We start from the raw sequence: 19,943 nt of genomic DNA, 5'->3' as shown, positions 1-19,943 counted from the left end.
ACTGCCAGACCTGCTGAGTTTTTCCAGGTATTTTTATTTTTGTTTTGGATTTCCAGCATCCACAGTTTTTTGCTTTTATGCCAGCCTAATCAATCTTTCCTCATAGCTCAGGCCCTCCAGCCCAGGCAGCATCCTGGTGAATCTCCTCTGCACCGTCTCCATTGCAATCACATCCTTCCTATAATGTGGTGACCAGAACTGCACACACTACTCCAGCTGTGGCCTAACCAGTGTTTTATACAGTTCCAGCATAACCTCCCTGCTCTTGTATTCCATGTCTCGGCTAATAAAGGCAAGTATCCCATATGCCTTCTTAACCACCTTATCTACCTGCCCTGCTACTTTCAGGGATCTGTGGATATGCACACCAAGGTCCCTCCCTCTGATCTTCAGTACTTTCCAGGGTCCAACCATTCATAGCGTAATCCCTTGCCTCGTTAGCCTTCCCCAGGTGCTTTACCTCACACTTTTCCGGGTTGAATTTCATTTGCCACCGTTCTGCCCACCTGATCAGTCCATTGATATCCTCCTACAGTTTATGGCTATCCTGCTCACTATTTACCGCCCTACCAATTTTCATGTCATCCCCGAACTTCTTGATCGTACCCCAACATTTAAGTCCAAATCATTTATGTATACCACAAACAGTAAGGGCCCCAGCACTGAGCCCTGCAGAACAGACTTCCAGTCAAAGAAACATCCCTCTACCATCAGACTCTGCTTCCTGCCTCTCAGCCAGTTTTAGATCCAACATGCCACTTTGCCTTGGATCCCATGGGCTCTTACTTTCTTGACCAGTCTGTCATGAAGAACCTTATCAAAAGCATCGCTAAAGTCCATGTCGACCTCATCAACACTCCTGGTTATCTCCTCAAAAAATTCAATCAAATTTGTCAAACACGACTTTCCCTTAACAAATCCATGCTGACTATCCCTGATTAATCCATGCCTCTCCAAGTGCAGATATATTCTGTTCCTCAGAATTCCTTCTAGTAACTTCCCGACCACTGAGGTTAGACTGACTGGCCTGTAATTTCCTGGTCTATCCCTCCATCCCTATTTTAATAATGGGACAATGTTAGCAGGCGTCCAGCCCTCTGGCACCTCACCTGTGGCCAGAGAGGATTTGAAAAGTCTTGCCAGGGCCCCTGATATCTCTTCCCTTGCCTCCCTCAACAGCCTGGGATACACCTCATCTGGGCCTGTAGATTTATCCACTTTTAAGGCCACTAAACCCACTAATACCTCCTCCCTCTCTTTGTTAATTTCCTCTAATATTTCACAGTCCTCCACCCTGCGTCGTCCTTTTCCATTGTGAAGACCGATGCAAAGTATTCATTAATGCACATCTTCCGGGTCCACACACGCATTACCTCTATAGTCCCTAATTTGCCCTACTTTTTCCCTAGTTATTCTCTTGCTCCTTGTAAATTAAAAAAATCCCTTTGGGTTTTCCTTTATTCTATCCACCAATGCTTTCTCATGCACTCTCTTAGCTTTCCTAATTTCCTTGGTAAGTTCCCCCCTGCACTTTTTATACCCCTCTAGGGACTCTGCCCTATTGAGCCCTTGGTACCTGCCATAAGCTTCTCCTTTTTCCTTAATCCTAACCTCATGTCCCTTGACATCCAGGGTTCTCCAGACGATCCCGCACTTTGCTTTTACGGGAACATATTTGCCCTGTACTCTGGCTATTCCCTCCTTGAATGCCTCCCACAGCTCTGACCCAGTTTTATCTGCAAGTAGCTGCTCCCAGTCCACTTGGGGCAAATCATATCTTGTCTTAGTAAAATTAGCCTTTCCCCAGTTTGGAACTTTTATTCCCAGCCCAACCTTACTCTTTTGCATAACTATCCTAAATGTAACTGAGTAATGGTCACTATCTCCAAAATGCTCCCCTACTGATGTGCCTTCCACCTGCCTGGGCTCATTTCCGAATATTAGGTCCAGAACTGCCCCCTCCCTTGTTGGGCTTTCTACATACTGATTAAAAAAGTGCTCTTGGATGCAACTGTGGATGCTGGAACTGTATAAAACGTTGGTTAGGCCACAGCTAGAGTATTGCGTGCAGTTCTGGAATCTGCATTATAGGAAGGATGTGATTGCACTAGAGAGAGTGCAGAGGAGATTTACCAAGATGTTGCCTGGGCTGGAGAGTTCTAGTTATGAGGAGAGATTGGATAGACTGGAGTTATTTTTCCTGGAGCAGAGGAGATTGAGGGGGGACATGATTGAAGTGTATAAAATTATGAGGGGCATAGTTAGGGTAGACAGGAAGGAATTTTTCCCCTTGGTGGAGGGATCAATAACCAGGGGGCATAGATTTAAGGTAGTGGGCGGGAGGTTTCGAGGGGATGTGAGGAAGAATCTTTTCACCCAGAGGGTGGTGGGAATCTGGAACTCACTGCCTGAAAGGGTGGTAGAGGCAGAAACCCTGCGAACATTTAAGAAGTATTTGGATGTGCACTTGCGATGCCATGGCATACAAGGCTATGAACCTAATTCTTGAGTATAGATTAGAATCTAGGTCCTCTGGATGGACTAGATCCTCTATGTGCTGCTGACTGCCTGTCCCAGGGTCCTCCTCTTGCACTCTCCTCGAGATGCTGCTGACTGCTTGTCCCAGGGTCCTCCTCTCGCACTCTCCTATTGGTGCTGCTGACTGCCTATCCCGGGGTCCTCCTCTCTCACTTTCGCTGTTTTAACCTCTCTGTCCCGAAGTCTCGCTGTTTTAACCTCTCTCTCCCAAAGTCTCACTGTTTAACTGAACTGTTGCAAATTATTTAGGTGAGTTGTTTGTGACTGTGTGAAATTCTTAAATTGCACATGGTAAGGAAATTACTTTCAAAAGTAAAATTGAATTGTAAAATCTTTTTATTCCTGATTGAGCATATGTGCAAATTTTCATTTTCTCTTTCAAATTAATAATGAATACTGTATCGCATTCAGTATTATTCTTTTAATGAACGAATAACTAAAAAATACTAGAGGGAGAAATTAGAGTATGCGAGAAAGCTAGCTAGAAATATAAAAACAAGCAGTAAAAGTTCCGACAAGTATTTAAGATGGAAAAGAGTAACTAAAGTGAGTATCGGTCACTAGAGAGTGAATCTGGAGAACTAATAATGGGAAGCAAGGAAATGGTGGAAGCGTTGAACAGGTGTTTTGTGTCTGTCTTCAATAGAAGGCACAAATAACACCCCAGAAATAATTGTGAATCAAGAACTGAAAGGGAAGGAGGAACTTAAAACAATCACCATGACCAGGGAAAAGGTATTGTGCAAACTATTTGAGTTAAAAGCTGACAGTAGCCAGGACCTGATGGCCTGCATCCTAGGGCCTTAAAATAAGTGGCTGCAGAGATGGTAGATGCATTGATGCATCGTCCAAAAATTCTTAGATTCTGGAACGATCCCAACGGATTGGAAATTAGAAAATGTAACACATTAATTCAAGAAAAGAGGGAGACAGAAAGCAGGAAACTATAGACCATTTGGCCTAACTGTCATAGGGAAATTACTAGAACCCATTATTAAGGGGGTTATAGCAGGATACTTAGAAAATCATAATGCAATCAGGCAGAGTCAACATGATAATATAAAAGCGAAATAATGCGGATGCTGGAAATCTGAAATAAAACAGAAAAACTCAGCAGGTCTGGCAGTATCTGTGGAGTGAGAAACAGAGTTAACGTTTCGAGTCTATATGAATCTTCTTCAGAGTCAACATGGCTTTGTGAAAGGAATTTATTAGAATTCTTTGAGGAAGTAATAGGTGAAGTGGTTAAAAGGGACCCTGTAGATGTGGTGTACTTGGATTTCCAAAAGGCATTTGGTAAGGTGCCACATTAAAAGTTACTGCAGAAAATAAGAGCTCATGGTGTAGGGGTAACATATGAGCGTGGATAAAAGATTAGTTAGCTGACAGGAAGCGGAGCCTCGGGATAAATGGGTTATTTTTGGATTGGCAAGCTGCAACTAGTGCCACAGGGATCAGTGCTGGGGCCTCAACTATTTACAACCTTTATCAATTACTTGGATTAAGGGACCAAATATTTGGTAGCTCAATTTGTGATGACACCAAGAAAGGTAGGAAAGTAAGTCTCAAGAGGAGGTAAAGAGTCCACAAAGGGTTAAATGATTAGGAAAAAATATGGGGAAAATTTGTCCGTTTTGGCAGGAAAAATAGAAAAGCAGTATATATTTAAATGGAGAGAGCCTTCACAGCTCTGTGGTACAGAGGGATCTGGGTGCCCTTATGCCTGAATCACAAAATCTCCGTATGCAAGTACAGCAAGCGATTAGGAAGGCAAATGGAATGTCAGTCTTTATTGCAAGGGGAATGAACCATAAAAGTAGGGAAGTTATGCTGCAGTTCTACAGGACCTTGGTGAGACCACACCTAGAGTACTGTGTGCAGTTTGGTCTCCTTATTTAAGAAAGGATATAACTGTATTGGAAGCAGTGCAGAGAAGATTCACTTGGCTGATTCCTGGGATGAAGGGGTTGTCTTATAAAGGAAAGTTAAACAGGTTGGCCCTATACCCATTGGAGTTTAGAAGAATGAGAGGTGATCTTATTGAAACATATAAGACCCTGAGAGGATTTGATTGGGCTGTTGCCAGGAGGATGTTTCCTCTTGTGGGGGAGACTAGAACTAGGGGACACAGTTTAAAAATAAAAGGTATCCCATTTAAGACAGAGATGAGGAGAATTTTTTTCTCCCAAAAGGTTGTTAGTCTGTGGAATTCTCTTGTGCAGAAAACAGTGGAGGCTGCATCATTGAATTTATTCAAGGCTGAATTAGATAGATTCTTGATAGACAAGGGAGTCAAGGGCTGTGGGGGGTGGTGCGATGAGGTTTCGTGAAGGGATGAAGGGTTTATCATTTAGATAAAATTTTTTGAAATAAATAATGGACATGCCTCAGGTCATGTGACAGTTTCTCATGAGGGGACATGTCCTTAAATCTTTTTCTCACCTTTATCCAAATTTCCACAATTTAAACAAATCTCCCCCTGCCCGTACAGGGAGCGCTCAGTGCTTCCGGGTGCGCGTCATGATGGGCGGGCCGTAATTGGCTCGCCCGCGTAAAATGGTGGCGCGGCACCGATTGGGGGCACCAGTCGGGTTCGCCCCCGCCCCTGCACAACCCCCCCAACAGGGGGAAATTTCTGCCCATTTGTTTCAGTGTTAATTGAACTAAATTTTGAAAATTACTGTCTTTCAGCCTTGCCTGTACTTTTCAAGAAAGAGCTTCATAATCAGGAGGTTGAAGAGGACAGTACTGCCAAGCTGATCTGTGAGGTCTCCAAACCTGATGCCCCAGTGAAATGGAGAAAGGGATCAATGCTGCTTGAGCCAAGTAACAAGCATGAAATGAAGCAAAAAGGCCCCTGTGTTGAGTTGCTTATTCACAGCCTAAAATTAGAAGATGCTGGAGAATATACCTGTGATTCTGGAGATCAACAGACCACTGCCTCCTTAAAAGTGAAGGGTAAGACAACAGTCATCAGATATTGTAATTCAAAGGAATAAATGTTGTCATTTGTAATTTTTCATGCAACTCACCATTCTTGCTAACCTTTTGTTAGCAGGATTTTTAAAAAATTCATTCATGGGATGTGGGCTTCACTGGCTGGGCCAGCATTTATTGCCCATCCCCAGTTTCCCTTGAGAAGGTGGTGGTGAGCTGTCTTCTTGAACCGCTGCAGTCCATGTGGTGTGGGTACATCCACAGTGCTGTTAGGAAGGGAGTTCCAGGATTTTGACCCAGCGACAGTGAAGTGAAGGAACGGCGATTTATTTCCAAGTCAGAATGGAGGGGCACTTCTAGGTGTTGTTCCCATCTCTCTGCTGCCCTTGTCCTTCTAGATGGTAGTGGTTGTGGGTTTGGAAGGTACTGTTGTTGAAGCCTTGGTGAATTCCTGCAGTGCATCTTGCAGATGGTACACACTGCTGCTACTGTGTGTCGGTGGCGGAGGGAGTGAATGTTTGTAGATGTGGCGCCAATCAAGCAGGCTGCTTTGTCCTGGACGGTGTCAAACTTCTCGACTGTTGTGGGAGCTGCACTCATCCAGGCAAGTGGGGAGTATTCCATCACACTTTTGACTTGTGCCGTGTAGATGGTGGACAGACTTTGGGGAGTCAGGAAGCGAGTTACTCGTCACATGATTCCTAGCCTCTGACCTGCTCTTGTAGCCACAGTATTCATATGGCTAGTTCAGTTTCTGGTCAGTGGTAACCCCCAGGATGTTGATTGTGGGGGATTCAGTGATGGTAATGTCATTGAACATCAAGGGGCAATGGTTGGATTCTCTCTTGTTGGAGATTGTCATTGCCTGACACTTGTGTGGCGCAAATGTTACTTGCCACTTGTCAGCCCAAGCCTGGATATTGCCCAGGTCTTGTTGCATTTGGACATGGACTCCTTCAGTATCTGAGGAATCGTAAATGGCGCTTAACATTGTGCAATCACCAGCGAACATCCCCACTTCTAACCTTATAATGGAAGGAAGGTCACTGAAGAAGCAACTGAAGATGGCTGGACCCGAGGACACTGCCCTGAGGAACTCCTGCAGTGATGAACTGGATCTGAGATGACTGACCTCCAACAACAAAACCATCTTCCTTTGTGCTAGGTATGACCCGAACCAGCTGATAATTTTCACCCTGATTCCCATTGACTCAGTTTTGCTACGGCTCCTTGATATCACACTCAGTCAAATGCTGCCTTGATGTCAAGGGCAGTCACTCTCACCTCACCTCAGTCCAGTTCTTTTGTCCATGTTTGGACCAAGGCTGCAATGTGGTCAGAAGCTGAGTGACCCTGGCAGGAGCTAGAATAGACCATATGGCCCTTCGTGCCGGTTCTACCATTCAATACCTTTATGGCAGATCTTCAGCCATAACAACACTTTCCTGCCCGCTCCCCCATCCCTTGATTACCTAAGAGACCAAAGATTTGTCTGTCCTGGCCTTAAATGTATTCAACAATGGAACATACACAACTTTCTGGAGTAGAAAATTCCAAGGATTCACAACCTTTTGAGTGAAGAAGTTTCTCCCCATCTCAGTCTTAAATGATCAGTTTCTTAACCTGAGACAGTGTTCTAGTGTTCTGGATTCCTCAGCCAGGAGAAACAACCTCTCAGTTTCTACTGTATCAAGTCCTATCAGAATTTGTATGTTTCAGTGAGATCACCTCTCATCCATCTAAACTTCAGAGAATATTGACCCAATTTACTCAGCCTCTCATCATCTCATCACCCTGTCATTCCAAGGACTAATCTAGTGAACCTTTGCTGCACTGCCTCCATTGCAAGTATATCCTTCCTTAAATATAGAGACCACAGCTGTGCATGATACTCCATGTATGGTCTCATCAAAGCCCTGACTTCTTTATTTTTGTATTCCAACGCCTTCCAAAAAAGGCCAAGATGCACTTTGCCTTCCTAATTGCTTGCTGTACCTGCAGGCTAACTTTCTGTGTTACTTGTATGAGCACACCCTTTGAATATTAACATTTAGAAGTTTCACATTTTTTAGAACATACTCTGCTTTTCTATTCTTCCTATCAAAGTGAATAACCTCACACCTCCCCGCATTATACTCCATCTGCCACCTTGTTGCCTACTCATTTAAAAGGTCTATATCTTTCTGCAGCCTCTTGTGTCCTACAGCTTACATTCCCACCTAGCTTTGTATCATCACCAAACCGAGATACGTCATTCTCTGTCTCTTTGTCTAAGTCACTAATATTGTAAATAGCCCAGCACTGATCCTTGTGGCATAAATGGTGTTGAGCTTCTTGAGTGTTGTTGGAGTTACAATCAACCAGGCAAATGCAAGATACACCATCACACTCCTGTCTTGTAGATGGTAGACTCTGGAGAGTCAGGAGCTGAGTTATTCACCGCAGAATTTCCAAGCTCTGACCTGCTCTTGTAACCGCTGTTTCTGAATGACTGGGCCAGTTAAGTTTCTGGTCAGTCATAACTCAGGATGTTGACGGTGGGAGATTTAGTGATGGTAATGTCTTTATACGTTGGGAGATGATTAGATTCTCTCTTGTTGGTAATCTGGCACTTGAGTGGCACAAATGTTACTTGTCACTTATCAGTCCAAGCTTGAATCCTGGCAAAGCTACATTCATGCTCCACCTATTTCACTTTGGTTTCAGAGAAGACAATTCCTCTGTCCTGGCATAAAGGGCATCGTATCTCGCTCTCTTTTGTTATGTGCAATTGTGTCCTGCATAAAAACAGATGGATTGACTGTGAGCACAATGGATGAAAGAGCAGTTCATGCCTGTTGTCCCTGCTGAGCCCTCAACAGTAAGGGATTGAGACACCGTTTGACATTAGATGGGTAGCTTAACGTGGCTGGCAGACATTCAGTGACAATGTCCCACCTGCAGGTCTGTGGATGCTAACCCTTCAACTGCCTGATACCCTTATGAGAATGTGAGTTGACAGTGAGTAGCAGTTTCATTTACCTTGGTGGAGCGGTGCAGATCATTCATCCCTTTGCTGCACAACAGGGTGGTCCTTTTCTGCGCCCCATGGGCGTTAACCTCCCCAGTGACCTCCTCCCAGGCCGGTGTGGTCAGGTGGGAAGACATCCTGCACCCATCCCATGGAAAGAGTACCTCCCGCCTTTCCTGGTATTCCCCAGGGAGACTTTGCTGAACCATGGGGCAGAGGATTTCCCATGCTTGGGCGCCATAGTTTTCTTCGTCACTGCAACAGCTGGTCTGCAGTGAGTGAATGTCTGGCTAGGTGCCATTTAAATATGTTGCCAGGACCTTCAGCCTCATTAGGGGCGGGCAACATCCTTCCTGTCCTGCCATGAGATTTGCTGAGCTCCTCACTGATGCATAATTAATGAACTGAAAAGCAGAAGCGTGTTCAGCCTTCCTGCCACCCAGCGAGACTCACGCTGCCTTTCCTGCCTGCCACCGCACTTAGTCTCCAGAATGGAAAATTCCGCCTTATATTGATTAGTAATAACAATTGCAAACATTGACTAAAAGTGTTCCAGAATGGAGGGCTCTAACCTTCTTAATATTACCATAGTTACCGCTGTTATCCTCATGATAACTGAATATATGAAGAACCAAATTTTATCTTTGTGAAATCAGTGTACGAATAGAGGCCATTGAAAAAATTAATTTCTCCCAAATAAAGATAGCTTTTCAAATGTGTGATACTTATGACAATAATAATAATTGCATGAATTAGCACGCACATATATATATATATATATATAGACACATAATTGAATCATATCTGGCTATTGAGATCATTACTGCTGTGCAAGGTTTGGCATTGACCTGACCATTTATCTTGCACTAAATTATTAAAATCTCTGTGATCCTTAGCCCTGCCTGTACTTTTCAAACAAGAACTTCAGAGTAAAGAAGCTGAAGAAGGCAGTACAGTGTCATTGTGTTGTGAGGTTTCTAAACATGATGCGCCCGTTCAGTGGAAAAAAGGATCTTCAATACTTGACTCAAGTAACAAGCATGAAATGAAGCAAGAAGGTTCCATTATTGAGTTGCATATTCACAACCTAAAACCAGAAGATGCTGGAGAATATACCTGTGATTCAGGGGATCAACAGACTACAGCCTTCTTAAAAGTAAAAGGTAGGACACTGACCATTACATGATATGATTAAATTAGATTTTAACACTGCATTGTTTTGTGTATGCTCAGTATCGTTCCCAGCTCATTGAAGGAAGGTAATGGAATAGAAATGCATACATGCCTGTTCTTGTTCATATGGGATGGAGGAGGTACAACCAGTGGGCAGGATACAATCCCTGAGTCAAAATTGTGAAGCTCGAGTCAGCCCCAATGTTGAGCCTCATTTCCATGGCCAGAATTGTCCTGTCGGCGAACGGGGGTGGGGCCCAATTGCCGACGAGTAAAATGACACGCAGTGACGTTGGGCGTGCATCCCGATGTCACTGTGCGTCATTTAAATTGTTAGTTTGGTGGGTGCGCAGCCGACTCGGCTGCACACCCGCCGAACTGTCAAAGGCCTATTAAGGCCATTTAAGTAGTCATTAACTCAATGAAATGAGCTGCCCGTCCAACCTTAAGGTTGGTGGGCAGGCAAAGAGCCCAGGCGGCCTTCGCATTTTTCATGAAACCTCATCCATGGGCGGGATGGGGTTTCATGAAGTGTTTTAAAATGTAATAAAAATTTTTATGTTAATTCTTTGACATGTCCCAGCTCATGTGACAGTGTCACATGAGGGGATATGTTTCAAAAGTTTTTTCCTTCCTTTATTTAAACTTACACACATCAAGTGGATCTCCCTGAGGCACGGAGATCTCAGGGAGATCTCTGCACTCTTTCGCGCACATGCGCGAAGGAGCGCAGGGAACCACTCAGGGTATCCTCCCTGCCTGCACAGGGAGCGCACAGCGGTCCTTAGTTGGCCCGCCCACGTTAAATGACGATGCGTCCCCAATCGCTGGTGCCGATTGCGTTCGAGCCCGCCCCCGCACAACACACCCGGTTGGGGGGGGGGGGCGGATTTTTCCCCATGAAGCGGACAAGCTAAAGAGAGTATGAGGCAGCATACATGACGTTGTGCTTTATTGCAAGGCCCCACAAAATAAGGCCATGACCAATTTAACATTGGCACAAACAGCCATATAGATTTGTTGTGGCCTTTGCACTGCGAAGTTGATTACCACAATGTATATTTTAAACCTGTCTCATGGGCACAAAAATGTTGAATTTAAGCTCCACTATTCATTGTGCAGGGGCTGCTAAGGTTAAAAAGAATGGCCTGATCTTCTCTTCCAGTCAACAGGTGGTAGTTAGGTGACAGCAAGTTTGTGAATTGGAAGAAATGGTGTGGAATAAAGGAGCTGTTGTAAAGTTGAAGTCAATGGGAATCAGGGAGTAAATGCTGCACTGGCTGGAGCCATACCTAACAGAAAGGAAGATGCTTGTGATTGCTGGTGACCAATTATATCAGCCCCAGGACATCACCGCAGGAGTTCCCCAAAGCAATGTCCTAGGCCCAATTATCTTCGGCTGCTTATTCAATTACCATGCCTTCATCATAAGATCAGAAGTGTAAATGTTCACTGATAATTGCAGTGTACAGTTCCCTTCACAATGCAGCTAACAAAGCAATCCATATCCGCGTGCTGCAAGACCTGGACAACATTCAGGCTTGCGTTGATCAGTGGCGATAGCTTTTGCGGCACACAAGTATCTGCCAGCAACCATCTTAGGATAGCAACGCCCCATGACATTGCCAAATTTCCCACCATCAGCATCCTGGGGAGGTGGAGGTGGGGGGGTCACCATTGATCAGAAATTTAACTGAACCAGTTACATAAATACTGTGGCTGTGAAACTCATCTCCAGACAGCCAAAAGCCTTTTCATCATCTAAAGGGAACAAGGTAGGAATGAGATAGAATATTCTCCACATGCCTGAATGAGCGCAGCTTCAACAACGTTCAAGAAGCTTAGACCATAAGACATAGGAGCAGAAATTAGACCATTCGGCCCATCGAGTCTGCTCCGCTATTCGATCGTGGCTGATAAGTTTCTCAACCCCATTCTCCCCGTAACCTTTGATCCCCTTACCAATCAAGGACCTATCTATCTCGGTCTTAAATACACTCAATGACCTGGCCTCCACAGCCTTCTGTGGCAATGAATTCCAAAGATTCATCACTCTCTGGCTAAAGAATTTTCTCCTCATCTCTGTTCTAAAATGTCTTCCCTTTACTCTGAGACTGTGCCCTCGGGTCCTAGTCTCTCCTACTAATGGAAACATCTTCGCCGTGTCCACTCTATCCAGGGCTTTCAGTATTCTGTAAGTTTCAATCAGATCCCCCCCATATCCTTCTAAACTCCATCGAGTATAGACCCAGAGTCCTCAAACGTTCCTCATATGTTAAGCCTTTCATTCCTGGGATCGTTCTCGTGAACATCCTGTCGACCCTCTCCAGGGCCAGCACATCCTTCCTGAGATATGGGGCCCAAAATTGCTCACAATATTCTAAACGTGGTCTGACCAGAGCCTTATAAAGCCTCAGCAGCACATCCCTGCTTTTATATTCTAGTCCTCTCGAAATAAATGCCAACATTGCATTTGCCTTCCTAACTACCGACTCAGCCTGCAAGTTAACCTTAAGAGGATCCTGGACTAGGACTCCCAAGTCCCTTTGCACTCCAGATTTCTGAATTCTCTCCCCATTTGGAAAATAGTTTATGCCTCTATTCTTCCTACCAAAGTGCACGACCTCACTCTTGCCCACGTTGTATTCCATCTGCCACTTCTTTGCAATTCACACACCATCCTGACTTTGCAATATATTGTTGTTCCTTCACTTGTTGCTGGGTCAAAATCCTGAAACTCTCTCCCTAACAGCACTATGGGTATACCTAAACAACATGGACTATAGCAGTTCAAGAAGGCACGACCTTCTCAGATATGGGGTGGGGATGGAGGAGAGATCTTTTCCGATCCCTCTTTTTTTTCCAATAATTTATATAGATTTTTCTTTTCCCACCTATTTCCATTATTTTTAAATGTATTTCCATCCATTGTTTTATCTCTACCTTTTAGACTATCTTGATCCCTTCCCTTCACCCCACCCCAGCCCCACTAGAGCTATCTGTACCTTGCTTGGACTGCTTTCTACCCTTAATTAGCACATTCCTTAGATAATATCACGACCTTCAACACCTCATTGTCCTTTGGTCTATGACATCTTTTGGCTATCTCCACCTGTTACTGGCCCTCTATCCAGCTCTACCTGTCCCTCCCCCCCCTCCCCCTTAAACCAGCTTATATTTCACCGCTTTTCTATTTTTACTTAGTTCCGTTGAAGAGTCATACGGACTCGAAACGTTAATTGTGTTCCTCCCCGCAGATACTGCCAGACCTGCTGAGTTTTTCCAGGTATTTTTATTTTTGTTTTGGATTTCCAGCATCCACAGTTTTTTGCTTTTATCCCAGCCTAATCAATCTTTCCTCATAGCTCAGACCCTCCAGCCCAGGCAGCATCCTGGTGAATCTCCTCTGCACCGTCTCCATTGCAATCACATCCTTCCTATAATGTGGTGACCAGAACTGCACACACTACTCCAGCTGTGGCCTAACCAGTGTTTTATACAGTTCCAGCATAACCTCCCTGCTCTTGTATTCCATGTCTCGGCTAATAAAGGCAAGTATCCCATATGCCTTCTTAACCACCTTATCTACCTGCCCTGCTACTTTCAGGGATCTGTGGATATGCACACCAAGGTCCCTCCCTCTGATCTTCAGTACTTTCCAGGGTCCAACCATTCATAGCGTAATCCCTTGCCTCGTTAGCCTTCCCCAGGTGCTTTACCTCACACTTTTCCGGGTTGAATTTCATTTGCCACCGTTCTGCCCACCTGATCAGTCCATTGATATCCTCCTACAGTTTATGGCTATCCTGCTCACTATTTACCGCCCTACCAATTTTCATGTCATCCCCGAACTTCTTGATCGTACCCCAACATTTAAGTCCAAATCATTTATGTATACCACAAACAGTAAGGGCCCCAGCACTGAGCCCTGCAGAACAGACTTCCAGTCAAAGAAACATCCCTCTACCATCAGACTCTGCTTCCTGCCTCTCAGCCAGTTTTAGATCCAACATGCCACTTTGCCTTGGATCCCATGGGCTCTTACTTTCTTGACCAGTCTGTCATGAAGAACCTTATCAAAAGCATCGCTAAAGTCCATGTCGACCTCATCAACACTCCTGGTTATCACCTCAAAAAATTCAATCAAATTTGTCAAACACGACTTTCCCTTAACAAATCCATGCTGACTATCCCTGATTAATCCATGCCTCTCCAAGTGCAGATATATTCTGTTCCTCAGAATTCCTTCTAGTAACTTCCCGACCACTGAGGTTAGACTGACTGGCCTGTAATTTCCTGGTCTATCCCTCCATCCCTATTTTAATAATGGGACAATGTTAGCAGGCGTCCAGCCCTCTGGCACCTCACCTGTGGCCAGAGAGGATTTGAAAAGTCTTGCCAGGGCCCCTGATATCTCTTCCCTTGCCTCCCTCAACAGCCTGGGATACACCTCATCTGGGCCTGTAGATTTATCCACTTTTAAGGCCACTAAACCCACTAATACCTCCTCCCTCTCTTTGTTAATTTCCTCTAATATTTCACAGTCCTCCACCCTGCGTCGTCCTTTTCCATTGTGAAGACCGATGCAAAGTATTCATTAATGCACATCTTCCGGGTCCACACACGCATTACCTCTATAGTCCCTAATTTGCCCTACTTTTTCCCTAGTTATTCTCTTGCTCCTTGTAAATTAAAAAAATCCCTTTGGGTTTTCCTTTATTCTATCCACCAATGCTTTCTCATGCACTCTCTTAGCTTTCCTAATTTCCTTGGTAAGTTCCCCCCTGCACTTTTTATACCCCTCTAGGGACTCTGCCCTATTGAGCCCTTGGTACCTGCCATAAGCTTCTCCTTTTTCCTTAATCCTAACCTCATGTCCCTTGACATCCAGGGTTCTCCAGACGATCCCGCACTTTGCTTTTACGGGAACATATTTGCCCTGTACTCTGGCTATTCCCTCCTTGAATGCCTCCCACAGCTCTGACCCAGTTTTATCTGCAAGTAGCTGCTCCCAGTCCACTTGGGGCAAATCATATCTTGTCTTAGTAAAATTAGCCTTTCCCCAGTTTGGAACTTTTATTCCCAGCCCAACCTTACTCTTTTGCATAACTATCCTAAATGTAACTGAGTAATGGTCACTATCTCCAAAATGCTCCCCTACTGATGTGCCTTCCACCTGCCTGGGCTCATTTCCGAATATTAGGTCCAGAACTGCCCCCTCCCTTGTTGGGCTTTCTACATACTGATTAAAAAAGTGCTCTTGGATGCAACTGTGGATGCTGGAACTGTATAAAACGTTGGTTAGGCCACAGCTAGAGTATTGCGTGCAGTTCTGGAATCTGCATTATAGGAAGGATGTGATTGCACTAGAGAGAGTGCAGAGGAAATTTACCAAGATGTTGCCTGGGCTGGAGAGTTCTAGTTATGAGGAGAGATTGGATAGACTGGAGTTATTTTTCCTGGAGCAGAGGAGATTGAGGGGGGACATGATTGAAGTGTATAAAATTATGAGGGGCATAGTTAGGGTAGACAGGAAGGAATTTTTCCCCTTGGTGGAGGGATCAATAACCAGGGGGCATAGATTTAAGGTAGTGGGCGGGAGGTTTCGAGGGGATGTGAGGAAGAATCTTTTCACCCAGAGGGTGGTGGGAATCTGGAACTCACTGCCTGAAAGGGTGGTAGAGGCAGAAACCCTGCGAACATTTAAGAAGTATTTGGATGTGCACTTGCGATGCCATGGCATACAAGGCTATGAACCTAATTCTTGAGTATAGATTAGAATCTAGGTCCTCTGGATGGACTAGATCCTCTATGTGCTGCTGACTGCCTGTCCCAGGGTCCTCCTCTTGCACTCTCCTCGAGATGCTGCTGACTGCTTGTCCCAGGGTCCTCCTCTCGCACTCTCCTATTGGTGCTGCTGACTGCCTATCCCGGGGTCCTCCTCTCTCACTTTCGCTGTTTTAACCTCTCTGTCCCGAAGTCTCGCTGTTTTAACCTCTCTCTCCCAAAGTCTCACTGTTTAACTGAACTGTTGCAAATTATTTAGGTGAGTTGTTTGTGACTGTGTGAAATTCTTAAATTGCACATGGTAAGGAAATTACTTTCAAAAGTAAAATTGAATTGTAAAATCTTTTTATTCCTGATTGAGCATATGTGCAAATTTTCATTTTCTCTTTCAAATTAATAATGAATACTGTATCGCATTCAGTATTATTCTTTTAATGAACGAATAACTAAAAAATACTAGAGGGAGAAATTAGAGTATGCGAGAAAGCTAGCTAGAAATATAAAAACAAGCAGTAAAAGTTCCGACAAGTATTTAAGATGGAAAAGAGTAACTAAAGTGAGTATCGGTCACTAGAGAGTGAATCTGGAGAACTAATAATGGGAAGCAAGGAAATGGTGGAAGCGTTGAACAGGTGTTTTGTGTCTGTCTTCAATAGAAGGCACAAATAACACCCCAGAAATAATTGTGAATCAAGAACTGAAAGGGAAGGAGGAACTTAAAACAATCACCATGACCAGGGAAAAGGTATTGTGCAAACTATTTGAGTTAAAAGCTGACAGTAGCTAGGACCTGATGGCCTGCATCCTAGGGCCTTAAAATAAGTGGCTGCAGAGATGGTAGATGCATTGATGCATCGTCCAAAAATTCTTAGATTCTGGAACGATCCCAACGGATTGGAAATTAGAAAATGTAACACATTAATTCAAGAAAAGAGGGAGACAGAAAGCAGGAAACTATAGACCATTTGGCCTAACTGTCATAGGGAAATTACTAGAACCCATTATTAAGGGGGTTATAGCAGGATACTTAGAAAATCATAATGCAATCAGGCAGAGTCAACATGATAATATAAAAGCGAAATAATGCGGATGCTGGAAATCTGAAATAAAACAGAAAAACTCAGCAGGTCTGGCAGTATCTGTGGAGTGAGAAACAGAGTTAACGTTTCGAGTCTATATGAATCTTCTTCAGAGTCAACATGGCTTTGTGAAAGGAATTTATTAGAATTCTTTGAGGAAGTAATAGGTGAAGTGGTTAAAAGGGACCCTGTAGATGTGGTGTACTTGGATTTCCAAAAGGCATTTGGTAAGGTGCCACATTAAAAGTTACTGCAGAAAATAAGAGCTCATGGTGTAGGGGTAACATATGAGCGTGGATAAAAGATTAGTTAGCTGACAGGAAGCGGAGCCTCGGGATAAATGGGTTATTTTTGGATTGGCAAGCTGCAACTAGTGCCACAGGGATCAGTGCTGGGGCCTCAACTATTTACAACCTTTATCAATTACTTGGATTAAGGGACCAAATATTTGGTAGCTCAATTTGTGATGACACCAAGAAAGGTAGGAAAGTAAGTCTCAAGAGGAGGTAAAGAGTCCACAAAGGGTTAAATGATTAGGAAAAAATATGGGGAAAATTTGTCCGTTTTGGCAGGAAAAATAGAAAAGCAGTATATATTTAAATGGAGAGAGCCTTCACAGCTCTGTGGTACAGAGGGATCTGGGTGCCCTTATGCCTGAATCACAAAATCTCCGTATGCAAGTACAGCAAGCGATTAGGAAGGCAAATGGAATGTCAGTCTTTATTGCAAGGGGAATGAACCATAAAAGTAGGGAAGTTATGCTGCAGTTCTACAGGACCTTGGTGAGACCACACCTAGAGTACTGTGTGCAGTTTGGTCTCCTTATTTAAGAAAGGATATAACTGTATTGGAAGCAGTGCAGAGAAGATTCACTTGGCTGATTCCTGGGATGAAGGGGTTGTCTTATAAAGGAAAGTTAAACAGGTTGGCCCTATACCCATTGGAGTTTAGAAGAATGAGAGGTGATCTTATTGAAACATATAAGACCCTGAGAGGATTTGATTGGGCTGTTGCCAGGAGGATGTTTCCTCTTGTGGGGGAGACTAGAACTAGGGGACACAGTTTAAAAATAAAAGGTATCCCATTTAAGACAGAGATGAGGAGAATTTTTTTCTCCCAAAAGGTTGTTAGTCTGTGGAATTCTCTTGTGCAGAAAACAGTGGAGGCTGCATCATTGAATTTATTCAAGGCTGAATTAGATAGATTCTTGATAGACAAGGGAGTCAAGGGCTGTGGGGGGTGGTGCGATGAGGTTTCGTGAAGGGATGAAGGGTTTATCATTTAGATAAAATTTTTTGAAATAAATAATGGACATGCCTCAGGTCATGTGACAGTTTCTCATGAGGGGACATGTCCTTAAATCTTTTTCTCACCTTTATCCAAATTTCCACAATTTAAACAAATCTCCCCCTGCCCGTACAGGGAGCGCTCAGTGCTTCCGGGTGCGCGTCATGATGGGCGGGCCGTAATTGGCTCGCCCGCGTAAAATGGTGGCGCGGCACCGATTGGGGGCACCAGTCGGGTTCGCCCCCGCCCCTGCACAACCCCCCCAACAGGGGGAAATTTCTGCCCATTTGTTTCAGTGTTAATTGAACTAAATTTTGAAAATTACTGTCTTTCAGCCTTGCCTGTACTTTTCAAGAAAGAGCTTCATAATCAGGAGGTTGAAGAGGACAGTACTGCCAAGCTGATCTGTGAGGTCTCCAAACCTGATGCCCCAGTGAAATGGAGAAAGGGATCAATGCTGCTTGAGCCAAGTAACAAGCATGAAATGAAGCAAAAAGGCCCCTGTGTTGAGTTGCTTATTCACAGCCTAAAATTAGAAGATGCTGGAGAATATACCTGTGATTCTGGAGATCAACAGACCACTGCCTCCTTAAAAGTGAAGGGTAAGACAACAGTCATCAGATATTGTAATTCAAAGGAATAAATGTTGTCATTTGTAATTTTTCATGCAACTCACCATTCTTGCTAACCTTTTGTTAGCAGGATTTTTAAAAAATTCATTCATGGGATGTGGGCTTCACTGGCTGGGCCAGCATTTATTGCCCATCCCCAGTTTCCCTTGAGAAGGTGGTGGTGAGCTGTCTTCTTGAACCGCTGCAGTCCATGTGGTGTGGGTACATCCACAGTGCTGTTAGGAAGGGAGTTCCAGGATTTTGACCCAGCGACAGTGAAGTGAAGGAACGGCGATTTATTTCCAAGTCAGAATGGAGGGGCACTTCTAGGTGTTGTTCCCATCTCTCTGCTGCCCTTGTCCTTCTAGATGGTAGTGGTTGTGGGTTTGGAAGGTACTGTTGTTGAAGCCTTGGTGAATTCCTGCAGTGCATCTTGCAGATGGTACACACTGCTGCTACTGTGTGTCGGTGGCGGAGGGAGTGAATGTTTGTAGATGTGGCGCCAATCAAGCAGGCTGCTTTGTCCTGGACGGTGTCAAACTTCTCGACTGTTGTGGGAGCTGCACTCATCCAGGCAAGTGGGGAGTATTCCATCACACTTTTGACTTGTGCCGTGTAGATGGTGGACAGACTTTGGGGAGTCAGGAAGCGAGTTACTCGTCACATGATTCCTAGCCTCTGACCTGCTCTTGTAGCCACAGTATTCATATGGCTAGTTCAGTTTCTGGTCAGTGGTAACCCCCAGGATGTTGATTGTGGGGGATTCAGTGATGGTAATGTCATTGAACATCAAGGGGCAATGGTTGGATTCTCTCTTGTTGAAGATTGTCATTGCCTGACACTTGTGTGGCGCAAATGTTACTTGCCACTTGTCAGCCCAAGCCTGGATATTGCCCAGGTCTTGTTGCATTTGGACATGGACTCCTTCAGTATCTGAGGAATCGTAAATGGCGCTTAACATTGTGCAATCACCAGCGAACATCCCCACTTCTAACCTTATAATGGAAGGAAGGTCACTGAAGAAGCAACTGAAGATGGCTGGACCCGAGGACACTGCCCTGAGGAACTCCTGCAGTGATGAACTGGATCTGAGATGACTGACCTCCAACAACAAAACCATCTTCCTTTGTGCTAGGTATGACCCGAACCAGCTGATAATTTTCACCCTGATTCCCATTGACTCAGTTTTGCTACGGCTCCTTGATATCACACTCAGTCAAATGCTGCCTTGATGTCAAGGGCAGTCACTCTCACCTCACCTCAGTCCAGTTCTTTTGTCCATGTTTGGACCAAGGCTGCAATGTGGTCAGAAGCTGAGTGACCCTGGCAGGAGCTAGAATAGACCATATGGCCCTTCGTGCCGGTTCTACCATTCAATACCTTTATGGCAGATCTTCAGCCATAACAACACTTTCCTGCCCGCTCCCCCATCCCTTGATTACCTAAGAGACCAAAGATTTGTCTGTCCTGGCCTTAAATGTATTCAACAATGGAACATACACAACTTTCTGGAGTAGAAAA

At 44.5% G+C, this 19,943-nt stretch overlaps 1 protein-coding gene across 1 annotated transcript in view; it reads left to right on the top strand.

Annotated features, from left to right (window-relative positions):
* The window catches only part of obscnb (obscurin, cytoskeletal calmodulin and titin-interacting RhoGEF b), a 691,209-nt gene that overhangs the window by 357,578 nt on the left and 313,688 nt on the right, over positions 1-19,943 (top strand). Inside the window, exons 39-41 of the mRNA XM_078536828.1 lie at positions 5,230-5,496; positions 9,382-9,648; positions 18,147-18,413. Of these exons, the coding sequence (XP_078392954.1) occupies positions 5,230-5,496; positions 9,382-9,648; positions 18,147-18,413 (801 nt within the window). The remainder of the gene's footprint in view (positions 1-5,229; positions 5,497-9,381; positions 9,649-18,146; positions 18,414-19,943) is intronic.

Source organism: Cetorhinus maximus, chromosome 3 (assembly GCF_964194155.1).
Source record: "Cetorhinus maximus chromosome 3, sCetMax3.hap1.1, whole genome shotgun sequence".
Lineage (NCBI taxonomy): Eukaryota > Metazoa > Chordata > Chondrichthyes > Lamniformes > Cetorhinidae > Cetorhinus > Cetorhinus maximus.
The sequence above is the reverse complement of the archived record's forward strand: the minus strand, read 5'-3'. Positions and strand labels throughout refer to the sequence as shown.